Raw genomic sequence first — 25,164 nt, 5'->3', positions numbered from 1 at the left:
CTTTAAAAACAACCCTGCTCGATGTGATTGTCCTGTAATGTAACTCATAGGTTGTATTAATTCAGATATATCATTGTATTTCTATTGAATGTGCTCCAAAATGCCAAGTTATAAAAAAATCTCTTAGTGCTAAACATAAAGTAATAACTTAATACATTTACTCAAGTTGAGGTTTCCATTTGAGCATTTCCATTGTATACTCCTTATACTTTACACTGTACATTTTATGCTACTTTTTCCATTATATTATATTTTATACTACTTTCAACACTTTATATTTGCACTTAATTGACTTTCAGAGGGTAATATTGTGCTTTCTAATCCACTAGATTCATTTGACAGCTTTAGTTTCTTTTCAGATGAAGATTTTGTCATAATGGATAATATAACAAGCTTTTAAAATGCAACACATTGTTAAAGATAAGATCAGTGGTTTTCAACCCCTTTTGGGGCTTTTTGACGTCTTACAAAAAGCAGTGTGTAGTTGGGGGGTCAGAGGGGGTGGATGTCTGTGAATTGTTAACAGCTCCATCATCTCAACATCTAACATGGTTTCATTTCCATAAATGTTTAAATTATCCAAAAAACTCAAAGATTAGAAGGAGAAAAAAAACCAAAGACTGAAAACAGATATGTGAGTTAGACCTTTTTCTTCTTCTTTCCTCTCCCATTAATCATCTCACGACCCCTCAGATTTATCTGCTGACCCTTTGGAGGGGCCCCACCCCTAGGTTGGGAACCACTGGACTAAACTAGCTAACTGTATATAAAGTAGTGTAAACTAGCTCCACCCCCAGCAGCTACAACAGTAACATGCTGCTCTAACACTGATGCTTCACTATTAATAATCTAATGATGTCATATATAATAATATATCAGTCAGAGGGACCAAACCACTACTTTTACTGTAATACTTAAACTACATCACTCATAATACTGCAGTACTTTTACTGTAATACTTTAACTACATCACGCTCATAATACTTTTGTACTTTTACCTTAAGAAGGATTTTTCATGCATGACATTTACTTATAAAGGAGTATTTTTACATTACTGTATTGGTTCTGTCGCTTAAGTAAAGCATCCTAATACTTCTTTCACCACTGCCACTGCATAGTTTTGGGAAATGCCGAGGTGCTTGCCTCATTAGAATGACTAAATGAACATTATATACTCTGAATAAATACTGCAAGTCCTCTTTAGATGACAAATCACTCAAGAAGCTAATAAAACAGCATTTTGGGCTCACCACTCATCCGAAACACAGGAGCAGAGCAGACTGAGAAGGAAAACTGGCGTGCTGATTGTGCTGCATGTTCCCGTACTTATTACCGTTATCACCAACTATGCAATTGGTCTTATAGTTTAAAAGATATGATTAACTCTGGGTGCTTTTTGTGAATGCATATACAGAGGATTGAATAGTTGTGGGAGTAAACAGCAGTTTCACAGCTATACAGTTTGCTTTGGGACGCCGGCCAAGGTGGACAACATTCGGGATTGTAACCCCACCGGCGCTCTTAAATGGTCCTGTCAGATATTGTTTTTGTTTCCTTTTGTAGGCTTAATGCTCTGCACAGGCGAGCCTCGGTGATAGACAGACAGCACAAAATAAAAGAGAGAGAACTTTGACTCGATTTGTTTCCTTCTCAGATGTCCACAGAACATATGATACCTTTTTTTTTTTTTACACAAAAATCTATAAACAAGTCCCAGTTACTTATTTCCCATTTTTAAGATCTTCTGCACTTTGATCAGCTGGAGAGTGTAACGCTGACATATGCATTTCTGCTCGGCAATTAGAGGCAAGACTCTCACTCGCTCTCACTAAACCAGATCCTAAATATAAAATTATATAAAAAATTAAAAATAAGCAAGAGTGCGGTTTTGTCAATCCATCAAGCAAATAATCTGTGAATCCTCCGCAGCCTCCCAGAGTCTCATTTGTTGTTGTGACCTCTGCATCCTTAAATCTTTCCACTCAAGGAAGCTTTTTCACTGCAGGCCTGTGGCTCTGGTCGCTCAGTTGTCTCTTGAATACTTAAACAGTATGGACTAATGTCACGCTCACATGTCGTTTTAAGGTCTTAAAGGATCTGGGATCTGCCATCCTCCGCCGTAACACAGTGGACCAGTGGAGTGTGAAGCATTTGTCTCGGCCTCGCTTCCTTTTTTTTCTTCTATAAGTGGGCTTTTCCTCCCTTGTGAGCCTCCTGTTTCCATATATAGATACACATATATAATAAGCAAATGTTACTCAGCTGTGTCTTTTGTTTTTTGTTTTTTTTAGTGTAGCTTGAATCTCCTTTTTAGTTAAAATAGCATTGACCCATTTTCCTTTTCCTGCATCCTTTAATGAATTATAACTATATTAAATTGATTTGCACAGTTGTCAGTGATCTACAGCGCATAACAGAAAATAAAACCCAAGACTAATGTTTATAAGTTTTAATGACATCACATGATTGCTCAGATTTGACCTAGTGTTGACATTTTTTTTTGTCCAGTTATCCCTCTCTCTCTCTCTCTCTTTCTCTCTTTCTAATACAGATTTAAGGAAGTATCTGCTAGTTTAGAGTTCGGCTTTCAGTGACAAGCGGCTCTGACCTTTTCTTTTCATTACGCTACACTGACTTTAACGACTTAGCTTTGACCTGTTGGAGCATGCATTGGTGCTGTGTGTAAAAATCAATAATACACAGATGAACTACTTTTGGGCAGAGCATGTGACATTTCTGCATCTGAGTATGAAGCCATCAGTGACAGCCGCCTCTTGACAGTGCAGCAGGCACCAAAAAAAAAAAGAAAAGATGATGACTTTTCTTTTTTGTGCACTTTTAGCTTCCCCAGCGCTGTTTTCCTGGCAGAGTTCGGCACCAGGCTCTCCACTCGTCCAATGTGTAATGAATGCGGCCACATTGTCACCGCCCGCTGGTGTTAGCACAGCTGATAAGACAATCTTGGACCGCGGTGCTAACATAATGCTAACAGGGTGAGAGAAAGCCAGAGGGAAGAGAGAGAGAGAGCGACCCGTCGGGCTGCTTAGCATGCCAAATTCCTCAGCTGCACAATAGTGCTAGGCTAGCCTGAGCCCCAGCACAGCCAGCCTTCTCCGCCACAATGGGAGGGGAAGCTCAGGAGAGGCCGGTGACGCCTGGGGAGAGAAGGAACTCACTCAACCCTGGGGCTGTGATCGTTTGATGAATGGTTGCTTTGAGAAGGGGCTGTGTCATTTTAGGATCACAAAACACTCTGTGCAGCAGTGTTTTTCTCATGTCATGGATTGTCGTAGGCTTATCTTAAATAGATAGGAAGAGTGGAAGATGCCCTTTAGGAATTTAGGAGCAACCCATCTTGTGCGTACACTAGTAGAGATGAAGCAGTTTGTCAGTGATTCAACAAATAAGAAATCGGCATCAATATTGATTACTAATTCTTTATTTTTCAAGAAGAAATACCCAATTTCTTAGTTTTATTATTTTAATTGTGATACGTTTTTGCTTTTCTTTGACTTATATGATATTAAATGGAATATCTTTTATGTTTTGAAGCGTTAGTCTGGAAAAAAAACAAGCAAGTTAATGACATCACTTCAGTGATACGTTGCATTGTGTCATATTTAACAGAGCAAACAATGATTTTAAGGAAATAATTAGCAGAGTAATTGTTAAAGAAAATATTTGACAGGTGTTGCTAAACATAGTAGCACACAGATTTGTGAGTCAGCTGCGTGCCAATAAGTGTGTGAGTCATGTTAATTGTTAATAACTAAACACCTTGTGCAATTGTTTGATTTAGTCTTGGTTTTTCTTTGTTTTTTTGTTTCTTTGGTATGTAGTCAATCCGGCTGCTTGGTTAAACAACCGCAACAAGAAGTGCTTCCTTGCAATGTCAAGGTTAACACACGTGTAAGCCACTAATAGAGGAGAGCAAGCTGCGAGTGACTAAATCAATTAAAATGTCATGAACATGCAGGGAGTTCAGCCCGTGACATAATTGATCTACAAAGCAAGCGCAACTAATTATTGACTGTGCATATGTGTGACAAATGGCAGCCAATCAATAAGCAATCCAAGCCTGGTTGGAACAATAAATACACAGACGACACTGAAGCTAGGGCGGCTGGGTTCGGGAGGAAGAGTAGTTTGTCGATTAATCACAATGTTGTGGCTTCCACTTCCTCTTGTCCGCATGCTGACAATGAAGACACTGAATCTCAACTGTGATGGGTGCTGTATTGCTTCGCATTCACTTTGACTGCAATGACAAGTCAACTGTGGTCAGTGGAGTTTGTTTTTTCGTGCGGCCGGGTAATGAAGCTCAGTTTACAGTGTTTGAAACATTGGGAAAAAAACAGTAGCTACATCCAGTTAACATAAAATGGATCTTAAATGCATTCTATTTACCGTAAAACCGATGTATAAGTCGCTCCGGTGTATAAGACGCAGTCTATTTTGGGGGGTATCAAGCTGGGAAAAATGCTTTTCTATTAAAGATTGGTTTATTTGAATGCACCAGTAGCTATTCATTTATAAACATATGTTTATACTCCAAAACACAATTAAAATACACATATTACACCTGAAACAGCGTGTCGGGTCGATGGTTCACTTAACTGAAATGAACCGGTATATTAACTCCGACCAGGTTCTGTTTAGGCTGAGTTTCAATTAAACCTTATAAAAGAACACAGTAACTTTACATATTTAATACAGTGTGTAGCTTAGTGCTTACTGGAGTCGCAAAAAACCCTTCATCAGAGCTGTCGCTGTGCACAAATAGAGTTCTGCACCCGAGTTGTGCTTTTGCACATCGCTCTTCAACATCAGTTCGGTCTGTAAATACTGAAACATCACAGCAACCAGTGTACTTCTAATCAACACACGATCATTTTTTCTGTGCAGTATACAGCAGTAACGGGTCATCGATAGTCTATCTATTTTCATTAGCTGCTGAAACAGCTGGAGGGCAGCGTGTGCTTGACATTACAGTCCATAAGTGTGGACGCTCACATCATTATCTTTACAGTTATAGCCTAGTTATTGCTCTTAATGTTGGACGGCCTTTTACATACCTATAATCATATCCAGATCCATTTTAATATTGCGTTAAAGTTGGAGTAGCACCTTTAATCTCATTATATGTAAAATATAATGACAATAAAGCTTTCTATATTGTATATTGTGACCCCTAGCTTACATTCAACATGGTCTCACTGGTGATTCATTTGTGAAAGTAAATATTTCTGTTTTTTAAATTTGCTTGTAAAATCTAATTCATTTTTGCTTATTTGATCCAGTTTGACGTTTTTCTCTCTTCTCTCTTCTCTCTTCTTTTAGGTGTTTAAAGCTTTCCTCTGCAACCCTCTGGCCACACTGACTTGAAACCCATCACACTCATGGCACCTTCAAGTTGACAGAATGGCCCAGATATCAAGTGGTAATGGGTTTAAGCTGGATGTCGCCCAGCCGAAGGGGGTTGTGGGTAAAGAGGAGGCCCTCCGAATGGAGTCGGAGGCTTTAGCAAAACTGCAAAGAGAGAAGAGACACACTCTTTCAGCTTCAGCATCCTTGTCTTCCTCTGGAGCATCCTCATCCTCCTCGAAACCAAAACCATCTAAATCTACCACTACTGTTCATCAACCTATACCCTGTATTAGTAGACCAGAAAAGGACCTCATAGTCTTCCCCGAGACCAAGAAGCAGGTGGAGCAGGATAAGTTCAGGGATATTGATGTGGACAAGCTGACCAGCAAGGAACTTGAAAAGCTCCTCCTGGATGAAAACTTCGGCGCTAACAGCAAAGTTACCCGCCCCTCACTGCTGGGGTTTGACCTCAGCGCCTCCTACCCCGGTGGCCATCCCTCATCTCCTTTCCAGAATAGTCAGTGGACGTCTGTTTTGTCCACCCCATCAAGCTCCAGCGTATCCACTCCAACCCATCAGCCTTCCCCGTTGTTCCCCTCCGCTCCGTTCCCCAAACCAGGCACATTTCGGAATGGCTTCACTCCAGCCATGCCAACCTTCATGGCCCTGCCGACTCCGCAGCCATCTTACATGCCCTTCACTCCAATCCAGCCCGCCACCGCCATGGTCTTCCCGCAGCCGACCGTGGACCCGGAGATGGCCAAACTGTTCGACAAGATCGCCAGCACCTCTGAATACTTGAAGAACGGCAGATCGGCAAGCACTGACATAGATTCCTCTCAAGCGTGCCCAGCTTCTCTGGCGCCTAACCCACCGCCACAGCAGCCAGTAGTGACAGAACCTCCTAGCATCAGCCGCTTCGACTGGCTGGATCTGGACCCACTTACGAAGCGCAAAGCCGAGAACGAGGAAGCGTCCACGGCATCGGGGGGTGTCGAACAGACAGTACAAGGGGGCGCCGCGGGGGATCCTTGGGATGCGGTGCTTGAGACTGAAGGGAACAGTAGTAGCAGTAGCCCCCCGCCGGAGGGGAAGGCGACACTGTCAGTTCGCTCGCAGCCGAGGAGGGCGTCAGCGGGGGCGGCTGTCACCAGGAGTCACTCGCTCAACATCCCAGGAACCTCCTCCCCGCACAAACCAAACAATCAGGTAGGATCACATTGAAATGTGTGAAAAGTAAAAATGTTGGACATTTTAAATCTTTTTTACAGACAGTGGAGAGACGACTGTAAATGAGGGAAAGAGAGAGGACAAATGTGTGCTGTGACACGTTAAAATGTCCTTCATAGTCACATGAAGGCTTCACAGTTTGGCCCTGATCAGACTGGAGCAGTTCTTAGCAGCCTTGAAGCAGCTTTTTGTTATCGTTCTTAATGAAAGTGCTGCTTTTTTGTTGCTGAGTTCCTTGCATTTTCCCACTCGATGCACCAAGTGTTTTTGTGGGAGCGCCCTGAACGCCTCAAATTTAAAAAACCTCAACCCAGAGTGGAAAAGCGCCCAACATCATTGGCATTTTTTTATCCCATTGTCCAGTCAAATGAATTGAGAGCCAGTGTGGTGATGACTACAAGAAATGAAGATGACTTTAGATACCCGGAGCTACATGACTTCACCAATCATAGTTACCATGATCTGGATTGAAAACAGCAGGCGTGGAGTGAGTTTACTTCACAGCAAAATAATGATTAGTCTAAGGACAGATGATACAATGGTTGCCTAACAACAATAAAAAAACAGATGTAGGAAGCTGCTCTTTTTAAAAAAAATTGTAGGCTTAAAAGAAGGCCGTTTGGTGCACCTCTGTCTGATTGGGACCTTAACAGCTGAACCTGTAGGCCTTAACCACTGTGCCACTTTACCATTGTTGGTCATTCAGCTTTACCCCAAACCTTTCCTGCTGCTTGCCGGGTCAGTGCTGCAAACGAGGAGTCAAATTTACTGCCATAAATCTGTCTTCGCCCACTGTTGGCAGCATTGACACAATCATGCTTGGCAGCATAAATGACTAAATACAACCACAGCTCTTGAGGACACGAGCAAATGATATTAAAGTTTACTCAGAGCAGATGATGGTGGATCTTCAGCTAAAAAAACAACAACCATCAAAGTCTTGCGCACAATTTGCATCTACAGAATACTCCACATTAATTCGCTAGCACAAGCAAAACATCCTCTTTTACTTCTGCTCTCTGTAATTAAGTCTTTCTCTGTGGTGAGTTACTCACTGTTTCACCCCGCAATTTCCTCTCAACCACATTTTGTGATTAATTTTGCCATGCAAGGGCTCGACCGTTCTGATTTTCTTCTGATGAATATTTAGAGCATCCATTTAGGACAGTGCTATGGGCAAGTGGCATGAGATATTGCAGCCTATAAATCTTTTCTTTTTTTTCTTTCCTGCAAAACTAAACTACCATCTGTCATTTTGGCTGGCAGGTTTGAGTTGAGGTGAAGAGAGAGACAAGATGAGCATTTCACTGTACAGCACTTTTAGACATACTGAGGTCCACCAAACAAACCATGTCACCATGTGTTTTTCTCTTTACTCAGAACTTGACTCATTAACTTGTCATTCCCCCCCCTTGAAATGAAAGCTCTTATACGCTTCATTAGCAGCGCTTCTCAGATGGTGTGAAGGCTGTGAAAAGCTCCATTAAGATGTTTAGACAGGGGGGGAGTCTGAGGTGATAGGTCGTGGCCGCACGGTCTACAAGTCAGCAGAAATGTGTTTAAACGTACTCCCCTGCTCTTGGTAATGCTGGTAGAGCACAAGGTAAGAACAATACTGTGACCCTCCCATTAAGAAACAATGGTTTTACAGTAACCAGTACTTTCAAGGTCTGGACAAGCCATTTCTTTAGGACATTGTGTCACTTTTTTCCCCCTCGTGGTTGTCAAGGCGCCAACTTCCTGCTCATTGTGTTTCTCTCTTCCAAGACCAAACAATTGGCCGTTGTGGTATGTTTCTTACACCAGGGTGATAATTAACCTGACAACACTGTACAAACCTCTTTATTTCCATTATTTCCCATATTTGGGTGACAAAAACCAGAACATCTTTTAACACAATCTGAACATGTGTTTGGAATGAGTATGGTATAGTACATCCAAAAATAGCTTGGGGAACGTGGTGATAATGGTTAAAAGATGTGACCAGCTGAGGGCAGATTCAGCGGTGCAGTCTTTTGTAGGTCTTTCAAATCCATGTGTGGGGCTTTAGAGTCATCAAAAGGCATCTTCCAGTCTGTGCAGTGTCTTCTCCCTTGAAAGGATGAAACCTAGTCTGTTTACACTTACCTATATGTTATGTCTACTTTCAACCCTGTCTGACTACTGTGTTATGTAACCTGAGTCTTTTAAGCTCACACATACACACCGCTCTTTACTTTCAATTTTTCATCTGCATCCATTGTCTACGATCTTTGCTGCTGTGATGTTAAGATTGTATGTGTGTGTTTGTGCGTTCGTTCGCTCGCTCCCCCCACCCCCATTTCGTCTCGTCTGTTCGCCTGGCAGTCGGCACCCGTGTGGTTATAAACAGGAACAAGCCCTTACATCTTCCCTTTGCCCTACAGCAGCGCAAGAAAGACCTACAACAAAATTGCCGTTTATAAGTTGCCGTGCCAACTCCACTCAGAGAGACGCTGTATTTCAATTGCAAGAATAGACTACTTGAATCTGCTTCACAATAAACGCCTTCCATGAGTTTGAGGTCGGAAAGTTTTAAATGTGAAGTACAGTGTAACGTAGCAGTCAGACAGCAGTACGGCTGTTGTCTGTTAGATGGAAGCGAGAACAGAAATGTGAAACTAGACTTTCAACCACAATAGACTGAACACAGCAGGAGTTATAAGTATGTAAAATGAGTTCTTCAGAGCACTAAATTAGCACCAGTCAACAGTCAAATCATGGTAATATTATACAAGTAGATTTGCGTCACTTGCCAGCCAGAAAAAAACACAATGGTTAAATATTGAGCCTCTGGTCAAATTTGAACATTCAATAGACATTTGGCTGGTGGACAAAAAAGTAAAGCTTCTCCTGAATGATCGCACATGTTGAGACAATCATACTGAGCTTGGTTGGGTACAGTGTTTGTCCACAGGAAATAGCTTTAGTCTTGATCCCCTTTTAAAAGAAAAAACTAATGTTTTGCATGTTTTTTCCCCCAACTGTGCTGTATCTTTACATCGCTGCAAAACAGACAGACAGTCTTTTTATTTCCATTCATTTCACTGTCATATAAAACAGATTAGTTTACAGAGACTTGAGTTATTAATCCATGATAGCGGATGTATCTTACAAACGTCAGACTTTATCATTGTGTTGTAATGCGGTTTAAAATGTAGACTTGTTTTTGAAAAGTGTTATCGCTGGTATGTGTTGATATGCTGTTTAAAGTGTACAGAAATCCAAGATACAGTATGAGAGCTTGTTATCAAAGGGCTTTGCGTTCCTGAGCCGTGTGGTCAGAAACTCAAACCCAGAGGACATACAAAAAACAATCATGGACATCGTGGATAATGGCAAGGATAACGGCAATCTGGTAGGAATTTAAAACCACTTTAAACTTTAAATTGGTGCTGTTATCCTCAGGATACTGCTAATTATTAAGATATCTGATTGTGGAGTACTTAATTAAATCAACCTCGAATCTAGAAGTGTCAGTAAGCACAATAGCCTCCGAACTTAGTTTTTTTATCAAAGTAGAGCAAATTACAAAAATCTCTGCTGACTCAATCAATTAGAGACACCAGTGTTTAGTTAGAGTACAGATTGAGACATAACCCTCGCTCTAAAAGCTCAACACCTCTGCAACACTCTGAAATACTGGTTTTAGTTGCGCTGTCATAACAAGTTTTAAAGTTCAAGTGTAAACAGATATGTATGTTACATAAGTAATTGCTTTATTTGTTTAAAACATTTTCCCTACACCAGCATAACGGGAAAAGAAAACGGCACTCAGCTTTTCATTTGAGTCGAGCAAAGGAAGCAGATGAGACCACGTTACAAGCTTTAACCCTGACATATGTGGAGAAATTGATTCTGGATACAATCTTCTTACAAGTTTCATGCTATCACATGATAATAGGGGTCAGAGTCAGACTAACCCATCTACAGTCAAGCTTGGTTGGGCATGTAGCCTAACAGAAGCCTTTTGAGGAATCGCCTGCATTAAAGATAATAAAATTCCTTTTATCGACCCACGGACGTCTACTGTGCAGAAAAAGAAGATGTAAATGTGGAAAAAGTCAGAAATTCAGCAGGCATTTCCCTACGCATGGTTGTAATTTTTTACTCTGTGGTTGCACTTGCAATAATGTGGTCCAAGAAGGTTTTTTCTTTTCTTTTTTCTTTCTCTTTTTTTTCTTCTTCAATGCCATCATTTCCAACATGAGAGTTTGGATGGCTGTAAGTCAATCTGAAGCTGCCAAACTTTGTTGTGGTTGGCAAGAGTGTAGTGTAAGATGTGGTGTTGCAGGCAGAGGGGTGTAAAAAGGAACAAATGAGCTTGAACTTAGAGACTTTGTTCAAAACCAGTGCTATCTGATGTAGAGTTACCCCCCCTCTCCTGTCCGTGTTTCTCGTCTCATTCTCTGTCCTTTTTTAGTCTATACCGTCCCTTATTCACACTCTCTTCCTCTCGAGTTTTTACTTGTTCTTTCTATCTTTATTTTTACAGTTTCTTCCTCCTGTCTTCACAATCTCTCAACTTGTTTCTTCGCCTTTGTCACTTCACGTTTTCTCTCTATGCCTTTCTTGTCCTCTCTCATCAAACTCCTTCCCTCAATTCAATGCCTGTCTGTAGTGCCTGGCTACTAATCCTTTCGCTTTGGCCTTTGGATATTAAACTGTAGGTTAAAGATAATCAACAGTCAAACAAATAGCTCTATCGGCAGTTCAGCCGTCACACCCCACAGCACCAACGCCTGTTCAGGCCTGGCTCTTAGTGTTTGCAAAGCAGCGCTGAAATTAATGCGTCATTAACCACCCGTCGCCATGTCTGGTTTGAGACAGATTTATATGTTGTTGGTTTTTGTCTCATAGTTGTTTCAAGAGAAATTTAGCTGCTATTTAATCAGTTTTACCCATTTTTGGTTCATGTAAATCTGAAAAATTCACACAACTGGTTAGGATTTATTTCAGATATGTGCATAACTACGCAATCTTTCATGGATTGTGTGAGCATGTTCATACTTGTTCATTCTTGCTTTGTTCCTTCAAAATGACCCGTGGGCTGATTTTTATCTGAACTGGCAATTTTTATCTGAACGTGTGCTGTGATTCAAGACCACTCTGTCTCTGTGTGTGTGTGTGTGTGTGTGTGTGTGTGTGTGTGTGTGTGTGTGTGTGTGTGTGTGTGTGTGTGTGTGTGTGTGTGTGTGTGTGTGTGTGTGTGTGTGCGCGTGCGCGTGCGTGCGCGTGTGTGTTGTGAAACCTGCGCTACGGTATGCCGGCATGCACTGCACATTTTTTGCAGTTGCACGGCACACCAACCGAACACATTGTCAAATCTTTCCTTCCCCCCTCCGCAGACTCAGAGACCACCAACAGCTCTTTAAAAATCTCACACCTGCATACCATCCCACTCAAGACTCTGCCTCATTTTCTTTTATACTCGTCTAATTACACCTTGAGCGTGACTATGAGATGCTGCAGCACACTTAACACTCTTTAAATTTCCTTCCAGCAGACAGATTGTAGGGTTAAGAGATGTCGCAGCGCAGGGATGTGGCATGTATTCCAGTTAACCGTGTGACTCACTTGGCAAATAGCGCCGCGTCTCCTAACCTTTGACCTTGTTTACTGGCAGAAAACAGGAGAAGCATTGTGGAAGATGAAGTGAGGAAGCAGGTACAAAAACCAGAAACCAACGCACATAATAAAAACTTTGCCAACAAGTGTTAAAGAAATAGTGAGTGGTAAATATTTCGTATGTTAAGTGATGACTATGCCATGGCGTTTTCAGTCTTGTGCTGGCCTCTAAAGGATAAAAGACAACATTTCTCTCAGTTACAGTGCAAAATCCTGTGAACCACGAACTTCTTTTGCATTCAAGGGATCTCAGACCATCACAGGAAGTGTGAGTTATAGCCATCAGTCATTTCCTGATCGAAAGAAGAAGTACATTTGTGTTTTCAGCACAGCTGGTTCCTCCAACACAAATCACACAGCTCCTCAAAAGCACTTAGTCTCATCGACAACCTAAAGTCATGTATGTCAGCCGAAAGGGCTTTCCCTAATGGAGACTGCTGAGTTTTCGCAACCCATTAAAACAATTTTCATGTTTTCGGTAAGCACTGATTCAGGATGACAGCATCACTCAACGTGTACCACGCAAAGTTATATTACAAAATGAAGCTTGAGCAACTGCAGCATGTTTTGCTTGTATTAAATTCAGACTTACAGGTCACTTACAGGTTGACTGACAAAACATTTTCCTCTGATGAAAGCTACAGTTTTATTTGTGCTCCTGTTGAGAGATTTCAAGATTGTCGTCAGGTGAAATATTAAAAGTAGCGTGCGAATATTTGAATGCAGTGTTTCCTGTGGATGCTTTGGGATCCTTTTCATCAGACTGCATCAGGCACAGACCGATAGAGGACTGGTGTCTGATGTCTAGGTGTGCTCTGTAACTCAACACTGATGGACGGCTTGGAATTACCAGCAGCCATCAGTTGTGTGGCCATGCTTGGTTAGCCTAAGCCTTTCAGTTCTGCAACTGTGCCGCTCAGTCACGCTCTCCTGTTTGTCATGGGCGGCACCACAAAGTTTCTCAAGCTCGACATGTTCTCATCTATTAAACTCTAAGGAAAACACAACTATTTTTTTAACATCAGCAGAAAGCATGAAAAGCCTAAGAGGTATTTTAATAACGGGCTTAAGGTATCAGCTGATATTTAATTGAATTGGCACTTTTTGTGTGGAGAAGATTCATAAACGCTAAATCACTGAGAAGTTCATAAATGGGGAATTGTTGCTCCGTGTTTCATTGTTTGATTGCAACATATTTCTAAATTAATTGCACTCACTTTTGAATGGGGACCAATGTAAAAAACAAACAGTTTAAGAGCTAAATTACGATGGGAAAAGGAATTATAAAAACCACCAGAGGCAGAATGCCTAGGACTGGAGACTGTGGGTCTCAAATTGTTTCTGTGTAAACAAAGTTTCTGTTTACACTCCATTTTAAATTTGCAAAAACATTTTGTAACCTGCAGTGTTCACATCCAGGTTTGCTAACGAGCTGTCTTTTCCCTGCATTTTGGCAGAACATTTCTGCATCTCTTGGCACATTCCTTCCATCTGTCAATCAGTGTAGTATTGTGAAACCATTGGCATCTTTTAATGTGGACTCACTCGTTAGAACACTGCTCCGTAGCGCTAAGTGGTCAACAACATCACAGGGTATCTAAAGTCAAGATTTCTCCATGGTCTACCTGCTGTTGGATACCACTCAAGGCTGTGGCATTGTTGAAAGTAACTTAATTAATTAGGCACTTAGACCATCTTTTCTCAAAGGTTTTCGTAGTGGTGACTCCAAGCTTCGTTGGATTTACAGCCGTTGGATCCGTTGGTCATAGCTGACAGAAGTTTGGCAAATATTCTTCGACTGTAGCCAAACTTAATTGTGTGATCCCTCAAGGCTCCATTTTGGGCCCCCTCCTGTTTTAATTATATATGCTGCCTTTGGGATCCATCTTTAGGAAACATGATATTCCCTTCCGTTGTTTTGCTGACGATGTAAAAACTTGTAAAAACAAAAAAAAGTGAAGATTCAGCGTAGCCTTTGCTGAACTCTTTAAAAGATGGCAAAACTTGGATGGGTTTAAATTTTCTCAATCTTAATGAAAATAAGTCTGAGATCATTGTGTTTGGACGAGCTGACCTGTTGGATGACTCCGTTGGTACTCTTGGCCCTTTAGCTTCTTACAAAAGAGCTTTTGTGAAGAACCTCGTGTGATTTTTGACAACTCCTTCAAATTAGATAAACAGATTAGTTCAGTTGTCAAAAGTAGTTTGTTTTTTCAGTGAAGACTTTTTTAGCCAAATTAAAGGCTTATTTCTCTCCCAGTAAGTTTGAGAGAGTTACTCATTCTTTTATCACTTCTTGTTTAGACTATTGTAATTCTCTGTATGTGGGTGAGGATTAGACGTCTCTTTGTCTGCAGTTAGTTCAAAATTCAGCTTTATTCCAATTCATCATTTATTTTTATATTTATTTTGGTATTTTAAGCTTGTTCAGCACTTGGGGCTTCTGTGGTTGTTTTAAATGTGCAATACAAATAAAGTTTGACTTGACTTGCCTCAGCACACCTGGCCATTTGCGTCCAGACTGTTGAACCATCAGAGAAGCACTTTGGATACAGTACTGACACCTCTCTCCAACACAAGCTACTACTAAAGAGATTTCGAAACTGCTTTGTATCCAATAAAGAAAAAAAATCCAATATTTCTAAAAATAAAAAAGTTGTATAATAGTTCTCTTCGGTTAACTGTAAGGTCAGTGTTACCTTAGGGGGAAAAAAACAGTGAATTGTTTTAACACGTGTCATTTTGCAGAGGCACGAGTCACCTGTTTCATAATTAATTGTCTCATTCTGGAGCAGATTTGGGCCGAATGAATGATGTAGACACTTCATGTAGACACCCAGGACAAAGAGCCTTCTTTCCAGACTTGAATTACGCCAGAGTAGTCATTCCTCAGGAAAATGACTGTATATCAGAGCTCTCAGCAGGTTTGGAGAGGATGGAAAAATAACTTTTGACGAGTTCCATGTCTTGTCTTTCTACAAGTATTTGAAACTTTGTGGGAAAATCCGGACACATTTACCTCATTGATGAGTTTTAAAAGCTTTAAAAAGGATTGCCTAATTTTAAATGATTAGCCTCAAACAGCATAACAAAGGTGAATTCTTTCCGAAACTGAATTTACAGTACAGATTTGTCATATTTATATAATTATGAAGGATTTTACTTGTCTTCAGCTCGGAGGTGAGATATGTGATGGATTCAATCCTGAACCTGTGTGATAATTACAAAGATAACTTGTGTCCTCTTTTCATGATGAAACATCCCACAGCGTACTATGTAAAGAATTAGTCATCATTATAGTTACATCCTTCACTTCCTTCACTTATTCTTCCTTCCCTTGTACTGTGTGTTCCCGGGCTTCCAGTAGGCAGCGTGACACATCACAGTGAAGACAGAGAAAGGATGAAGGATTAGTCAACGTGTGAATCATATGAAGCCGTTCCCATGACTTCAGACACCAGGAGCTCTCTGTCTGTGCGTCTCCAACAAAATCGATGGAGTGAAACAAAGACGGGCCTGTCCCACTGTACGGCCCCGCTCATCGTGCTTGTGTGTGTGTGTGTGTGTGTGTGTGTGTGCATGTGTGTGTGTGTGTTGTAGTGTGATCGGTTAACACGACCTCATTGGATTATCTGTCCATGTTTGTTTTTGCTGAAGCAATCCTGCCTCCAAACATAAACACAGCTAATGTGCTATCGTAGTCTCTTTTCTTCAGTCCTTCAGTCTCTTTCATCCTCGCTTTCTTCCTCCTTTTCTTTTTCTCTTTTTTCCGTCCTCTTTTACTTTAAGTCTCCTAAAGTTGTTTCTTTCTTCCTCTACATATGTACACTTCCTAAACATGTCTGGACACAAGTATAACACCATGAAGGGATCATGTACAGTACTCTTAAAAAAAACACTGCCATGTGCTTCATTTTTGTGTTTTGTTGTAAGCACTAATCTTTAGAGCTAGAGTAATACGGGTTAAAAAAAAAAAAACAGTCATATTGAACCACTAACTGCATTTGAAGGCCGACCAAAAATCTAGAAAATTTGAGACAGAATTTGTGCAGACAGGATCTCCGTCTCCTCTCTTTCTCTCCCCCCCTCGCTGGGAGATGCAGGTGGTTTGGTGTCGAGCTCGGCCTCCTTTCCAAGCACCACGCTGATTTAGATTTATATCTCCTGATGTTATGTCAGGTCAGCTCCGCTTTGAAGAAGAGGTCTCTGCTCTCAGGGCTGCACAGTTACATTTTTTGGTTCTTTTTTTTTTCTCGATATTTTGTCTTTATTGAGTAGTGACAGTTGACAGAAAATGTGGAGGAGAGATAGAGAGAGAATGAGTGGTCTCTGGCCAGAATAAAAGCGGAGGTGTTGTGGTCATATGGTTTGGGTTTGAACCACTAAGTCACCAGGATGCACCAGATTTGGCCCGTGCAGAGGAAGGTCATCGTGTGTAGAGCTGAGCTAATTACACAGTCCATTTGTTTTTATGTTGATTCAATCACTTATTCTCTGGTTTTAGCCTCTCCAGTTTTAAAACCAGCTGCTTTTCTTTGTTTTATGTAATTGTAGAGTGAAAAATGTAAAGTTTTGGATGGAGCATCACATTTTAAGAAGTCGCTTTGGGCTCTTGGAAACTGCAATTCACTGTTTTCTGACATTTAATAGACCAAACTCTTAATGAAAATAATCATCATGATACTCAACAATGCTACAGTTACAGTTACAGCCCTAATGTAGTGCATTTATGTTGGTTTTCGTATGTAATTTAAACCCATATGATCTTCTTTAATGTTTCAATTAAATGCTTGACTTCAGAGAATAATACCTTGTTGTATAGTCTAAAAGCTAAATCTTTATCTTAATTGATTGAGGTCTCATTCTAAAACAAATGAATGTGAGGACAGAGAAAGATGTAGGAATTTTACTGGGCTCTTCACAACCTTCAGGATGTGTCGTAAGAACCATGACAGTGTGTTAGTAAAATTTACAGCTGTTTTTAAAAAGACTGATGATGTGAATCGAGTGTTTCTCAGAAAAAGTCTCTCTTTTTTTTAGTTGTCCCGTTTCCTTGTCGTTGCACACGAAGAGGCATCTGCACGCACCCTGGTTCATCAAAAAGCTCTGTGTTCAAAAGCTCTAAGAAGTGTCTCAGGGGAGGAACAAACTATTATTATGACATTCCAAACATTTCTTTCAACCTCTCTCCCGCTTTTTTTTCTCTCTCTCTCCTCTCTCTCTCCTCTCTCTCTCTCTCTCTCTCTCTCTCTCTCTCTCTCTCTCTCCTCTCTCTCTCTCTCTCTCTCTCTCTCTCTCTCTCTCTCTCTCTCTCTCTCTCTCTCTCTCTCTCTCTCTCTCTCTCTTTCCTCTGCTACCCTCTCTCCAGACCTCTCTCTCCCTCGTTGGGAATGATGTCAGACTCGTAGATTTCCAAGCCATGACTGAGCATTTTTGCAGACAGTCCAGAGCCTGGTACAGGAAGGGGCGGGGCATTTTCGCTTCTCATTTCCCGTGCCACAGGAAGCGCATTCCTCAGCCACTGGCAGGCAGACAGCAGTAAAAAGCAGAGTGTAACTGCGAGTTCCCGGCAGCGGGCCATCCTCCAAGAATCTCTCCAATCCAGAGACAGCTCCCCTGGGAGTTGTCTTTGGATTGATGTGTGTGAGAGAGATTTACAACTCTTTCAACTCCGTTCTTAGACTGTTTATGGGTGAAAAATATATTCAATTAAAATATTTTTCCATCTACAGTGACACGTAAAGCAGTGTATTCGAAAGCCAGCTCGGCTCGTCAGAAACGATGTGTGTGTGCCAGAGAGGATGATTTAATCAAAATTTAAAGCTTAATCTTAATAAATTGTAATTAAATGTTAAACTAATGAGTTTTTTCACGATTTTGGGCAGATGGGTATAAAAGAGGTTTTGAGCTCTGCGGGCGACGAGCCTTTGCCCTCGCTGACAAGTTTATTCCCTCGGCAGGATTCATAGCTCTGAGGTGTTTTTAATAAAACTGCCCTTTTAAATAATCCCCAAACATAAATCATTATAAAGACCTTAAGCACCACTGCTCACAGCCAATCATTTTAGACTGATTTAAGGAGTTAATATATATCTGTCTATCTGTCTCCATCTGGGCTACTCCTGATTTACCTATGTAAGCATGCTGTATTATTACATGTACTTTTCTTGTTCACTGACTCTTTGTGTGTCTGTCTTTGCTGGCTCCTGTAGGACAAGGGAAAAGGAAAAGGTTTGACGAGGAATGCCGCCTTGGAGGAACAAGATGCTCAGAACCTGGAGGTTGTCGCCTTCTGTGAAGACATAGCAACGTAAGATACTAAAAAAGCTCTCCTTTGACAGTTCATTTCCTTCTATGCATGTCTGCTTTGCAACAGTTGTAAAATCAGTAATAATTTAGATATGATGCACCTATTGGAACAGCTTTTAACTCATTTACAATCTCACATATTTAGAAAGCTTTTCATCATTCAGTTATTTCCAGACCGGATTTTAATACCTGCAGTTAAGACCTTTTAGATGTTGTAGTTGACTTCTACAGTAAAGGAAAGTCAGGGCTACAATTCTGACGCTCTTACTTTTTGTGATTTTCCACCCTAACCTTAACCCTACCAATCAAAAGCCATGCACCTATTGGAACGGCTTGTGTTTTTCATGTGGTTTTTCAAGGGGTCATAACATGCTTTTTTTGATTTTCTGTTATTTTTGTACTGTTCTGATGTTGGATGTCAATGTTAAAGTTCCAAAACTTGAGGTAAACATGTGTAAAAATGTAAATACATATCAAAAGCCAGGGGACCAGCCTGCTCTGAACACTGTGTCCCTGATGTTACCTCGACTTTCTCCTCGTTATGACATCAGACTGTTCAAGCATGTCCACAAACATCTGTTCAGTTTTTCACTCACATATTTCTGTTTGGATTTGGGCTCGAACATGAATCATTGAATTTGAGAAGTTTTCAGTTCGCGTAAAGAACAACAAGAAGAAGAATAGATTTGGCTTATTGGGAGGAGGGGGGGGAGCTTAAAGAGACATGAGCTAAAACGGCCTGTTTCAGAGACAGAGGCAGAACCGAGGGACTGGAGGGGCTGAGGTTTTTAAAACAGTAAATAATGCAAAAATATACCAGTTCAACTCCACAGAATAACAATATAGACCTGGAAATGTGTATGATATGTCCCCCTTTGAAATAAAAAAAAGAACACTTGTGTACCACCTATTAGCTTTAATAGAATAAGTAATAAAAAATGGAACATTACAGTTATTATTACAGCAACCTGCAAAAGAACTAAAAACATAATTTAGCCTGTGCTTACAAAACACCAAATATTACCCTCTTGAGATTTTGTTGATACATTTGCATTAAGAAACATCCATCTGATGACCCATCCATTTCAGGCACTTTATCATCAGAAAAAGTGAGTCATAATGAGTGTTAATTATCTGGTGATATAGCCACTTCACTGTCTGTTGTGACTTCTTGTATTTTCCCCCAACCAGATGTTGGATCTTCTGAAGTTTTCAAGGCCTATTATAAGTGCCCTGTACTTAGTTGCCATCATAATGTTGCAGCGCATTTTATTTTAGGTGATATTGTTTTATGATATATGATATGATGTGATATGTCTGTAAAATAACAAAGTCATACAAACAAAATGTTCCACATGATCTCCTGTTGATGCACGTTTTCCTTTTTTGTGTATGTGTGTTTGTAAATGCATACTTACACATGTTCATGCATATATATATATATATATATAAATACACACATAATAACACGCTTTGCAAGTCCACTTATATCCTGAGCTTGTACAGAATCTCTCACTCCAGTAGTTAGCGTTTTGGGTGGAGCGATGATGAAACTGCACTGAGGGACTCCACTTTCATTACGTTAACGGTCAACGCCCGCCGCCTACCCAGCAACTTCCCTGCCTGCTTGTTGGTCAACACATAGCCCTACATAGCGTGCAATTTAAAAAAAAAAAATGGAAATAGGGAAGTCAACCTCTCATAAGGGTTTAAATGAGAACATCGTACGAGTAATTTCACAACACCGTCATCTTTTTCTCAAGCCAACAATATCACAGAATAGAACAGCACAGGCAAACAGATGAATATAATGCATGAAAGATATTTTTACTTGGCAGAAAAGAGTAGAAATTGTAAATTTTTAAAATATTTTCTATGAACTTATCTGATTTATGTGTTTATGTGCATCTTGATCTCCTTTCTCTCTGTCTCCCCTCCTGTCCAACTATCCAAAAAAACTCTCTCTATCTCAATCTGATCCGTATGCTGATCCGTATGCCAGGCTTGCACTCTGGCTGCTCCTAGCTTAATGTGTTTTTATTAAATATAAAATATAAATATGTGTGCCAACTTTTGTTTCTGTTGTGTTTTTTTTTTCCTTCCAGCCTGCGCTCCAAATTCCCAAATGACAACACGTCCACCAACCCCGGCTACGTTCTCAGTCCTGTCATCACCCAGAGAGACAGCGGAGGTGACAATAGCTGCTCCGTCAAGGTTTCTATTGAAATCTCTGAATCTCAGCAGCCGGTAACCTTCACCTGTGACGGTAAGCATCCTTAGATTAAAGTATACAGATAATATACTATTTCATTGAAGTCAGCCCAAAATACGAAGCTGTGTTCACCCTTTGCCTTTAAGAGTGAGTAGCTCAGATTGCAGATAAGAGAGCACTGAAGGAGGAAACGACATTCACAGCTGCCAAACTCTTCACCCCCTCCCCACCTCATTTTTTCTTTTTTCTTTCTTTTCATTTTTTCTGTCGTGGGAAGTACACTACGTTCCTTTTCCGCACAAATAAAGGTTTGTCCCCTCAGCATGGTGTAGCCATGTTGGGCAAAAGGGACTCGAGTGTGTTTTTTTTTTTTGTCCCACAAAGAATTTTAGTTTCCTTCCTTGGATGTTTTGGGGAGCTGTTATTGGCTTTGTTACACACATACACACACACACACACACACACACACACACACACACACACACACACACACACACACACACACACACACACACACACACACACACACACACACACACACACACACACACACACACACACACTACAAGCACTGTGACTGGCATGTCTTCTGGGGATCTGAGGCCAAGCACGCTAGAGGCCGTCAGCCAATCCAGTGGGCTTTTTGTGTTCGACATATAATCCCAACTGTGTGACCAAGTTCACCGCTTTCTCTCTGGGTCCCTGAAGATCAGCATTAGACCACTGTGTGTGCGTGTGTGTGTGTGTGTGCGCTGATGTGAGTCCGGATAAGGATGTCTGCTGTAGTCTCCGCTTTTTGCATATGTTTTATTGTCTTTATATAAGTATTATAGTAGTTGTTCCTTATCTGGGAGCAAACATATTTATTCTTATACGTAATCAAGTCCTCAGCACTCCGTGTGTGTGTGTGTTTGTTTATGCAGCAGCTGCCCTACTGACCCAGAGACCACTTAGCCGAGTTCAACAGCAACAACCTATAGAAAGTTTATATCCTATTTTCCTCGTTCTACATCCTAAAATGTGCTCTCCTAGCTTTCCTAGTTTTCCTCGTCTTCCTGCTTCGTGACCGGGTCACTTCCGAGGCACTCCGCTCATTTACCTCCCCCCCCTTCTTCTTTCCTAGTATGATGTCTATTTCGTCGTTTCCTCCGTTGACTTCCTATGTTGTCGGCAGCTTGTTGACCCACTTAGTTGATGTTTGGATTCCTCTGGTTGGACACGAATCTGCTCTCAGGAACAATAGGCCTCCAGTTCTCCTCCACGGCCTGCAGAGAAGGAGGGACAGGATGGGTGCTCCTCTGTCACATTCTCCCCTCCTTTCTGTCATTCTTCATTTCTTCTTCTCTCTCTCTCTCAATTGTTCTCCTGCCCTCGTCCTTGTTTTTGTTGTTTCCATTTCGCTTTTGCTGTCTCATCCTTCCTATCCCTAGTTTCTCCGCTTCTCTCTCATACAGTACATTCTTGTTCTCCTCCCTTTTTTTGCCTTGCTATATGTCTTCATCTCTCTCTCTCTCTCTTTCTCTCTCTCTCTCTCTCTCTCTCTCTCTCTCTCTCTCTTTCTTTCCTCTTACCTTTTTCTTGCTCAGTTGTCCTCCAAAATGTATCATTCCTGTCATTACTGCAGAGACTATACAGATAAGACACTTTAAAAATACACAGATCTTGTCTCTCTCGCCTGTCTCATCTGGCTTTCTTTACTTTTTCCTTTTCTTACACTTCTTTTCTTACTTCCAAAACTCACAATCTTTTTTTTCCATTTTCCTCCTAACTTTTATCTGTTGTGTAAATAAATAAATTGTGTAATGAATGTTACAAAAGGTTATTACATTTACTTGCAGCTATTTATCTTTGTGTAATTATGTGTAATATTTTGATTGAATTAGTCATATAGGTTTACCTGACCTGACGGGCTTAATGAAATGTTACCTAACAGTTCATAAAAGGAGGTCAGGAAGGTCAGAAATGTTGTAATTATTGCTCGTGTCATCTTGTTATATTATCCCCCTCTTTTTTTTTCTTTGCCCTTTTTCTGGCGAGCACGGAGAAAGGAAGACAACCAATTCTTTCAGGGCTTGGCTGTGAACTAATTGGCTTCTGGGGATTCCTCACATACTGTAGAAAGAGGGAGAGAGAGAGAGAGAGGGAAAAAGAAAGAAAGAAACTACAGAAATAAGAAAGGAAGTACAAATGGAGAGAAAGGGATAACATGAGACAAAAGAAGAAGTTAAAAAGATAAACTAAGATGGTTAAGAATCACGGAGGACAGAAAGAGGTAAAGAAGCAGATGAAAATGAGATACATACAAAGAGAGTTGGATGCATTTGTTTTTCATTTCTGCTGTTTGTTCTCAGACTCTGAGTATGATAAATATGCTGGAATTTGACTTTTCGACACTGGCGGAGAAGGATGCTAAATAAATGCATCACAGATGGTAGAAAATAGAAATCCATATCAGTCCACTTAAGTACTTTACAAAAATATCACTTCATTGAATTTGTATCCCAAGAAAGTGTCCTGATTGGTGTAATTGGCTCATGTAAGGTTTTTTAAAAAAGCTACAACCGCTACTTCACCATGATAAAACTGTATCCCAGTGAAGTTTGGCCCAAGATTTTTGCAGGCTATTTATCAAGGACAGCATGCATATTCTCCAGGACATCCAGGAGATTGCAGCTATAGGTGAGAGTTCAGCAACGCAAAAAAAATGTGCGAAACTGAGAGGAGAGATAGGAATGCGTTCATCCTGGAGTCACCGAGGCTAATACGCCTTGATTAGGGGTTTCTACGCTTTCCCTTTTCTGACACAAGTTCTTTTGTTCCTAATTATTGTTTACCATCCACTCTCATGTGTCTCCTCTTGTCTTTTGTATCTGTATGTGACCATTTGACATGTTACAGAAGCAGGAATCATTTGCTCTGAGGCACAAAGGAATTAAATACTCCCTTTTTTTTTTTTTTTTTTTTTTTTACAACTTCACAGTGTTGATCCTGATTGTTTTATTTCTTTACTCTTACAAGCCTCTCCATTGTGGATCCTACACTACACTGGCAGCTAGTTGGACCTGTATCAAGAGTTACTCATTGGCTAATTATTTCGGCACTATTATGGCAGTTGAATTAAACATCCTGTGTGACTACTTAAGTTCCTGGTTCCTTGACGCTTGTGTGTGTTTTTGTGTTAAATCGTCCATCAATATTTTTGCGTGGCCCCGCCGACCGAAATTCCCCCACCATGTGTGAAACGATAAATAGCATGCGACGGAGGAATTTTCTCCTCTTTCAACAGTCGCCCTTAAAAATGCCCGTCTGGGAATTCCCTTACCACCTCAGAGCGCTCGCAAAATGAGGCATGGCGTGTCTCTAATTGCTTTGTTGCAAAATACCCCACCACATGTACAACTCCATCCACCACCACCACTACCACCGACACTACTGCCACACACGGCCACGGAGCTGAAGCTACTGGTCCGAGCTGTAAGAAAAGACCCACCATTCCTCTGAAGGGTGGAGGTTTGTTATTGCTGGAGTCAGGGGTGGTCTCTCCCTCTCTCTCCGTGTGTCAATATGAACAAATAACTAATAAGCTGGGTGTGTGTGTGCGCTTAGTCCAAAAAGAGATGTTTCTTTGTATCTGTCTGCCGCAATGTTTGTGTATAGGCAGAAGTTAAGAACATGTTAAATCCACTGTAAAAGCAGCTAAACAGCTTCAATAATCTGCCTTGTGTCGGGTTTCGCTCTCCACCCAGTCTTAGCTTGGCCGGACACATCAGATATTGGATCGTACACAAACAAACCTAAAGCTTGACCCCAAATCCTCCCACTTAATATCGTTCCACAACACACACACACACACACACCGCTCTCGTTCCTTTGATTTCGAGAACAGGTTTGATTTTTAATGACATACACGCTGTTCAATACATAGCGGGATGGTTTGCGGTCGGAGAGGAATTCCCAATCTTCCAATCTACAGTTCAGTTCCCACAGCAGCAAATGTGTGTCTATTAACAACCCCAAACACTGTGCACAGTGTTGACCTTTGACCTCTGATCCCTCCAATGTGATTTGTACATGTGTCCTGTGTTAGATGTTGAATTTACTGTTAGAAAAGGGCTGTTTCAAATTCCTTATTGCTTTACTCAGACCACCACCGAGTCTTTTCTTGTATCGTGTGTTGCCTCCCACTTGATTTTAGTTTGCTGTAGCCGAGAGCAGCTAATCCATTTGGTTTAAAAACATTTGATCTAACTCACATTACGCCCTTCTTGTTTTTGCTCTCTTCTGTCATTCCTTTTTCTTCCCTCTCATCATTCTCTCCTTATTTTTTTGGCTTTCACCCTCTTTCTGTCCCTCCCCCTTGCCTTTTCTTCATCATCTCTTTCTCCCCATCCATCCCTTTT

The 25,164-nt window shown here is 40.9% G+C and overlaps 1 protein-coding gene across 1 annotated transcript in view; it reads left to right on the top strand.

The window, feature by feature from the left end:
• pik3c2a (phosphatidylinositol-4-phosphate 3-kinase, catalytic subunit type 2 alpha) overlaps positions 1 to 25,164 on the top strand; it is a 51,234-nt gene that overhangs the window by 1,210 nt on the left and 24,860 nt on the right. The window contains exons 2-4 of the mRNA XM_062420547.1: positions 5,341 to 6,576; positions 18,456 to 18,553; positions 20,658 to 20,818. Coding sequence (XP_062276531.1) covers positions 5,422 to 6,576; positions 18,456 to 18,553; positions 20,658 to 20,818 — 1,414 coding nt within the window. The 5' untranslated portion in view covers positions 5,341 to 5,421. The remainder of the gene's footprint in view (positions 1 to 5,340; positions 6,577 to 18,455; positions 18,554 to 20,657; positions 20,819 to 25,164) is intronic.

The sequence above is a fragment of the Scomber scombrus genome, chromosome 6 (genome assembly GCF_963691925.1).
Source record: "Scomber scombrus chromosome 6, fScoSco1.1, whole genome shotgun sequence".
Taxonomy (NCBI): domain Eukaryota; kingdom Metazoa; phylum Chordata; class Actinopteri; order Scombriformes; family Scombridae; genus Scomber; species Scomber scombrus.
The sequence above is the reverse complement of the archived record's forward strand: the minus strand, read 5'-3'. Positions and strand labels throughout refer to the sequence as shown.